Raw genomic sequence first — 7,707 nt, forward strand, 5'->3', positions numbered from 1 at the left:
AAATTTAGCTATAGGTGAGGTTAAAAGGGGTTTAATATTGAGTCCAAGATTATTGCACTTATATAGCGACGTGCATGCATGCGTGTGTGTGTGTGTGTGTGTGTGTGTGTGTGTGTGTGGCTGCTTGTACTAGTCCGAACTGATGCCGATTTATAGTGCTGGCACACTGAGATACCATGCCGCAGTTTAACATGATTAGTATACTGACTCCGAACCGACCAGTCCTTGTTTTAGCCCCTTAATGCCGAGTGCCAGACAGGGTAACACCAAGTACCATGTTTTAACGTCTTTTGGTATGACACGGCTGGGGATCGAACCCCGGACCTTCCGCTCTCCGGGCGGACGCTCTACCATTAGACCACGGAGGCGGTCAAATTTAGCTATAAAGCAAAAAAGACATGAGAAACCCAACCTTCAAATTCAGACAAAGCCCCAAAGCAGGACTGTTTCACAGAGCTACAAACTATACAAACAAAAACACAACCACATGAAGGCAGCCACTGTTTTCATTCGAGTTTACTTCAATAACAATCGTGTTGTACAATCATATACACACCAGGAAAACAATGAAGCACCACTATCTCTCTAACTAATCCACTATTGATGGGGAGACCATCATCTTTCCATACAAAACTGATTCTCACATCAAGTGTATTTAAATAGAATGATATATCTGATTATCCCTGTGAACAGTTGAGTGGTATATTTTATATGAATTAGCAATATAAAAAATCTTGTATCATGTGTTTATTTTCTGATGAAACACCTTTGATTTTGACATACTCATATTGACAGACATAAACGGCAACAGATTACCGTATTCAACATAATAGTTGAAAGATCGTAAATTTTGTGGTTTATGCTGACAGCCTGAAATGTTTATATAAATGACAGATATATATTTCCAGAATTGAATTTTCCCTTAATAAGTGTGCATATAACACACAAGTGCATATTATACACGAATAAATAAGTCTTGTGTACATTGATCAATCGGAAGGGGTGCTAATTGGGATTGTTTACTAGCCAATGTATTAGCAAATATCGCCGCCGTGGGCGCTTATTATAGCGGGGTGTTTGGGCGCTAATTATGTCGAGTACGGTATGTAATGACGTTTTGAAAGTGTTCCCTTATTTGACCTCCCTTACAACTGTTTTCTCTGCATCTTTGCACCCTATGATAAATAACTCAAAATTAGTAACTGACAGACCCGATTCTTTTGATATTACTATAGTCATGCCATGCCATTCATTAAAATGCAGTCCATGTCATGTGTAGATATTTCCAAAAGATACGTGGAAATTTGGAATATATGTTATGTTTAACATTTTCCAGGATGTATATTTTCAAACACACATCTTGTATGTACACTTGCACACAGACTAACACACATCCATCTCCTTGCCACTAGGTCTAGGTCTAGGTCACTCATGTTTTGCAGGGTCTGTTGAATTCATCATCATCATCATCTTCATCATCATCATCATCACAATCTCACACCATCATCACCATAAAGACCTCACTAGACTGATAAATGATTTGTTTTCAACAAATGCCCATGTACTCATTGTTGATTTCTTTGTGCACACAAATCCTGATTCTTGCCTCACAATATAGTACGCCAGATACTACTTGCATGGTTGAGTAAGATTTTATATCATATTCCATTGTAATATACATGCTAATCATATAGTCCATATTTCCTCCGTCTGGCCTAGAATCCGCTCCGGTTCTGCCTTGTGCATCATGAAGTAGCCCTGTATTTGGGCCACACTGACTGGTCGACCGTCCGTCAACACCCGCTGGGCGAACTCCTGGGCTGCCGACTCTGGCTGGTCTGGGTAGAACCTGCTGAACATCTTCTGAAGCTGGTGCTCACTGGCATAGTCAATCCTCTCCTTCAGGTCCACACGACCCGGGCGGATGAGAGCTGGGTCAAGTCTACAAAGACATGGGTGTTATTGAGCACTGTACATAACAAAGCATATTGTTCGTTTATTCAGGGATGAGAATGGATATTTTCCTTTTCAGCTGAACATCTTTGCAATGGTTGGTTGGTGTGGTTTGTTGTTTCACCCCACACTCGGCAATATTCCAGCTATATGGCAGTGGTCTGTAAATAATCGAGTCTGAACCAGACAATCCAGTGATTAATATCATGAGCATCGATCCAAGCAATTCGGATCGGTGACATGCATCAACCAAGTCAGCAAGCCTGACCACCCGATCCTGTAAGTAGCCTTTTACAACAAGCATAGTCGCCTTTTACGGCAAGCATGGGTTGCCGAAGACCTATTCTACCCCAGATCTTTACGGGTCTCTTTGCAATGGAGCGTAGTCCATAATTTGGGGCTATTTAAGGGGAAGCCATGAGATTTTAACAAATTTGTGGTCACTACAATTTGCGGATCTGCGGAATATTTTCACCCCTGTTTATTTGTTAATGCCTCACTATTCCAGCTATATGATGGCAGACTGCAAATAATAGAGTCTGGACCAGACAATCAAAATACTTGTACACATCGTAAATAATTATGAAATATGTGAGATAAACCTGTCGTTGATAGCATAAGCAATGACAGACAGTTACCGGTCAATGTAGTTGGTTGTCATGAAGATGATGCGAGCCTCTGCCGATGCCACTCCGTCAAGAGCGTTGAGGAGACCGCTGAAGGTGAGACGCCCCATACCCTGGAAGGCAGCGGGATCTAACGGAGGTAATTCTAATACTTTAGAATCATCCTTACAACATCACTGTACAGTTAAGACAGTATTGAAAATCATCAACAATGTATCAGATTAGTTCTTCAATGGTCTCATCCAACTGCTAAGTTCTGGAAGTAAACATTTGCATTGAAGGCACTCTGCAGATTTGACAGTTGTCTCTATATTAGGACAATTAAAATTAAATTCATGAGAGAGCCCTCCATGGAAAGTTTGTTTTATTTCCCTATGAAACTACCAACTCCCAACATTGCCTGAAGTATTCAAGGAAATAATGTGCAGAGATGATAGATCACTGCGTGGAGCTTATACAAACTCTATGACCCCAGCAACCCTGTTGCTAGGTTGATGTCACAGGGCTTTGCCACCCCGATAAATCTCACAACCAAATACAGGGATTTATCTAGACCTGCTCAGAGGCACATTGGGGTGGGTGAGTGAGTGAGTGAGTGCGTGCGTGCGTGCGTGAGTGAGTGAGTGAGTGAGAGTGAGTGAGTGAGTGAGTGAGTGAGTGAGTGAGTGAGTGAGTATGTGAGTGAGTGAGTTTATTGATGCAGCAGTGAGCAGTATGCATAAATACTGAGTAATAAAAACTAACAAGATATGTTAGTGATTTGAAGAAAACATGATATCATCATGAGAGGAAATATACATGCCAAAGTTCAGCAAACTTTGTCAGAGGAGATATTTAAAAAAATATTTTATCATTGGCGGGGACAAGCATGTGAAGTTTCATTTTCATCGGCAAAGTGGTCTCTGCGTGAATGGTTACAATGGACGAAGACAATCATGCCAAGACATGAGCACAAATGACTTTCAATCGGTGAGTTTAAACTGCAGTGGTGAATAACACCCCTGTCCCCGTCCCTCACTAGTTTACTCGTAGGTGACCTACTTTCCTTGGCCAGGTCACGGCTGAGGAAGGCAGCATCTACATCTTCCAGGAGGATGATACTCTGCTCCGGGGCGACTGTGAGCAGGTGATTAAGGCGGTCGTCTGACAGCCCCCGCTCCGACAGATTCAGCACACATATACTATAGTCCAGTGCACCTGTAAGATGAGTACATACAACACTGTACTGAGGTTAATATTAGGCATAAGACTGGAATGACACACTGCTAAAGACTTTTCTCCCAACTGGTTTAGTACTCCGGTAAACGTCTTTTCTAGCATAAATGTTCATTTATAAATATAAGTCTTCTGACTCAATTAAATACATCAATGGCTCACCCAAAAATGAGTGAGTAAGTTATAATTTTACATCGCATCGGCAATATTACTGCCATATTGCAATGAGGACAAGATGATCATAATCAAATTCTTGTCAACAAAGGACAGTAAAACAGTCAGGTAAATATCACAGTTTAGATATAAAACAAAACTGATCTATACCTAAACCTGATCAGTCATCTACGGCGCCACAATTCGGGCACGCCAGAAACCTATGATTGTTGGTTCCTATCCCGGTTTGCCCCGATTGTTTCTAGGTCGGTTTCACCGAAGTGGTAAATGTGTGAGACCTGCATCACTTCGGGCTTTCCTCCCACATTAAGCTGACATACCGTGATATAACTGGAATACTGTTAAAAGCGGCGTTAAACCCAACTCACTCACTCAATTGCATGGATTGATGCTCATGATGCTAATCATTGGATTGTCTGGTCCAGAAATTTAATTAACGGACTGCTGCCATTTAGCTGGAATATTGCTGAGAGTGGCATTAATCAACAAAGAAACAAAACCAGTGTTTATGACCATAGAGTGAGGAGATGATGCAGGGAATAAAGTAGAAAGTTCCCTGCATAACTGAGGATGACCACCTACCTGCTAACGCCACAATGTAGCTGCTCTTCCCACAACCAGGGGGACCATGCAACAGATACCCGCGCCGATATGGAATACCTCTCTCGATATACCACTCCGGTTTTTCAGTAAACTCTCTAATGTCATCCAATATCTTCTCAGATATCCCCCTATCCAGCACAACAGAAGACATGGGCCTCTTCCTCCGTGGGTAGCCGAATTGTCTCCACTCTGCCCCCATGGCAGTATACATCACGGTCTTCCCCTCCTGTTTCTGCAGTGCTAGCTTCCTGGCCTGGTCCAAGATATCAAAGAACATTTCTCTGTTCCTGCCCACAGACGTCAACGTGACAGTCTCAAAGGGAACACCAGTTTGCAGATCTAACATCTGCTTTTCTCGATTTCTTTCAACTCTTATCCAGTTGTTGCCGTAACGGAAAAAATGGCTGCCTGGACTTGGTACAAAGTCAAACTGGGTGCTCACCTTGCCAGTTTCTGTCTGGTTGAAGGTCGTTTGAACACTGAGATGTTGTGTACGTGTACCGTGGGTGGAGATCCACTGCAGTAGCCAAAAGTAGCTTTTGTCTCTACTTGACACCTCAAGTGTGATCATACAGTGTCTTCGAAACATAACCATTCCGCCTTGGAGAGACTTCCTGGCCACTGCTGCTGCTGCACCAAGACCGAAGAGACCAAACCCAGCTCCAAAGTATGGGTTGTCCTTCAGCGAGACAATGATATCTGCTAGTGGCATGGTTTGCTACAGACACTGTGGAATCATCTGTCGTTTAACTTCATACACTGCATCTGAAAGTACAATATCTCATATCAGTGCTCATGGATTTGTTCTTGGCACAGGTTATACTTCTATGTCTTGTTTGTTTGTTTAACGCTGCACAAAGCAATATTCCAGCTATATGACAACGGTCTGTAAATAATCGTGTCTGGACCAGACAATCAAGTGATTGACATCATGAGCATCTATCCACGTAATTTGGACACGATGACCTGCATCAACCAAGTCAGCAAGCCTGACCACCCGTTCCTGTTAGTCATCTCTTATATGTACCCAGTGTACATTCTAGTATGGTTTAGTTTATTTAAATGACCGGGGTAATCCTATATCTGGATTCTGCACTTTTATGTACCCATACAGTCTGGTATTGTTTTGTTTACTCAAATGGCCGGGGTAATCCTATATCTGGATTCTGCACTTTTATGTACCTGAACTCATAACCTGGTTGTGCAATCCAAAAATAATATCAATGCCAGAAAAATCCCAAGCTCCTTGCCCTCATAACGTTTGCCCAAATTAAATGGCACACAAGATTGTTTGATCATTCAAAGGTTGATAAACATAAACATTGTGGATAATATGACAGTTGTTGACTTATCGTGGTACATAATAGTTAAACTTAAAATGACCCTAAAATCCATGTTAAAGGGCAACAATACTTCAACTCTGTCGTTTCGATGGCACCACTTGAACTGGCCCACATAACCACCAGATGCCAGTTAGGGTTGAACACAAGACAAACCAGTGATTATTGTCCAGAATGTGCAAATTTTTAATCCGTAAAATAAAAAGCCATCCACATTTCAATACTTTCACAGTTGGGATGTTGTTGACCTTTAAGCTGCTCTTGCTTTGTCATGTGGGGTTTTCTTGCAGTCTGGTAAAATGGAAAGACTTTGCATGGTGCAAAAATAAAAGACACCCATTCGAAAACATAATAAAAATATTTGTTTACCAGCTGTTTATGACTTCAATCACCTTGGATTTATCAAAGATCATTGGAAGCTTTGGGGGATATCATTTCTTTACTGATTACTGATAATGTACCATTTTATCCCTTGCAACTTTCGTTACTAGATTCCTTTATACGTTACCTGCTCATATTAATTACTATCTTCGATATACTAGGCTTGGCTGAGACTGAGCAAATAGCCACAGTGTCATCCGTCGAAATTTTGAAGTAGACTAGATCTATTGACTACCGAGTAACTTACTTAGTGCTTTGCCCCTTATGAAAATACGTAAAACTTTTCACCTTTTCACACACAATGACAATTGTTATTATTTTACAAATTGTTTTTAAATGTAGTGACAACAATCATGCCGGTTCATGCCATGGAAGCAGACATATTTATTAAGGGAGACAACTCCGCCACCGTTATACGCGCGACAGTATCGCACGTATCACGAAACCTCGAATCTTTGCTACCTCGCCATAACCGTTTCAACCCGAAATTACATGAATGCAAATGTACCAACAACATTTTCTGATCAGAGTCTAAACCAGTTGATGCATCATCCTGCATTGTCATCAATCTCATTAAAATCAGATCTTATAGTTCTCGCTACAGCTAGGCTTAAATATCTGAGGACATCCCGCAACCAAACAACCCGCTCTGTCCTGTACAACAGAAGAGTTATATATGTATCCATCCAAGGAAACATCAGGGCTTGAATCGGCTTCCGCTCCCGAGCATTGCAGCAAAACAATTGGTCCAGCACCCGTTCAAATCTTGCCACCGAGCACCAACGGTGCTCCCCCATCCACACCTTACCAACATAAAATAAAGAATTAGGGCCTAAACAAAGAAAAAAAAGAAACAACAAATATGAAATATGTGAAGAAAGTAATGCTATTTAATTGTTAGTGATATACATTGTGTATCCCCGCTCTTACTGTTGTTTACGATGAATAAACATGCACGAAAATGCCGAGCACTGCTACGTCAGTGGACCCCATTCTTTTTCAAAGGGTACCTTCAGACCTTGTAAATCACCTACACATTTGATAACACGCATGTTCAGTTTTTTTCGGACAGTTCTAACATTTTAATTTTAGAACCGTGGCAGAATCCAAGACCAGACTGGTGGTTTATTATTATATTGGTGGCAATTATTAATATTCCAGCTACATAACAGCGGTAAGTTTTTTTTGTGTCTTTCTTCTGTCGTCTCATCACAAACATTCATTGTGCATGGGGTCCTTTAAAGGTTGCAAAAAGTTCATTTCAAAAGTTTTTTCGCAACGCCCCATCGCATTGTTTCATCGTTCCATCGCATCACTCATACATAAATTTTCCATTGTTTGACGAATGACAAAGTACAATAAATGAAGTTGTGACAAATTTATCCAAAAACAACTGCCTTTCTAGACTTTGGTAA

The 7,707-nt window shown here is 41.2% G+C and overlaps 1 protein-coding gene across 4 annotated transcripts; it reads right to left on the reverse strand.

Annotated features, from left to right (window-relative positions):
- Positions 1–1,420: 1,420 nt before the first annotated feature.
- Positions 1,421–7,310, reverse strand: LOC139442903 (mitochondrial chaperone BCS1-like). 4 transcript variants are annotated; one of them, XM_071223814.1, is made up of 5 exons: positions 7,223–7,310; positions 4,551–5,336; positions 3,621–3,776; positions 2,592–2,709; positions 1,421–1,942 (listed from the first exon to the last, which is right to left on the reverse strand). In XM_071223814.1, exons 2-5 carry the CDS (start codon positions 5,281–5,283, stop codon positions 1,687–1,689), a joined length of 1,263 nt encoding a protein of 420 aa, XP_071079915.1. In that variant the 5' UTR covers positions 5,284–5,336; positions 7,223–7,310; the 3' UTR covers positions 1,421–1,686. The 4 variants fall into 4 exon arrangements, with proteins under 4 accessions (XP_071079915.1, XP_071079914.1, XP_071079913.1 ...); XM_071223813.1 differs by lacking the exon at positions 7,223–7,310 and adding an exon at positions 6,581–6,660; XM_071223812.1 differs by lacking the exon at positions 7,223–7,310 and adding an exon at positions 6,540–6,655.
- Between the last annotated feature and the right edge of the window lie 397 nt (positions 7,311–7,707).

The sequence above is a fragment of the Haliotis cracherodii genome, unplaced genomic scaffold (genome assembly GCF_022045235.1).
Source record: "Haliotis cracherodii isolate W230 unplaced genomic scaffold, xgHalCrac1.p SCAF_5, whole genome shotgun sequence".
NCBI lineage: Eukaryota > Metazoa > Mollusca > Gastropoda > Lepetellida > Haliotidae > Haliotis > Haliotis cracherodii.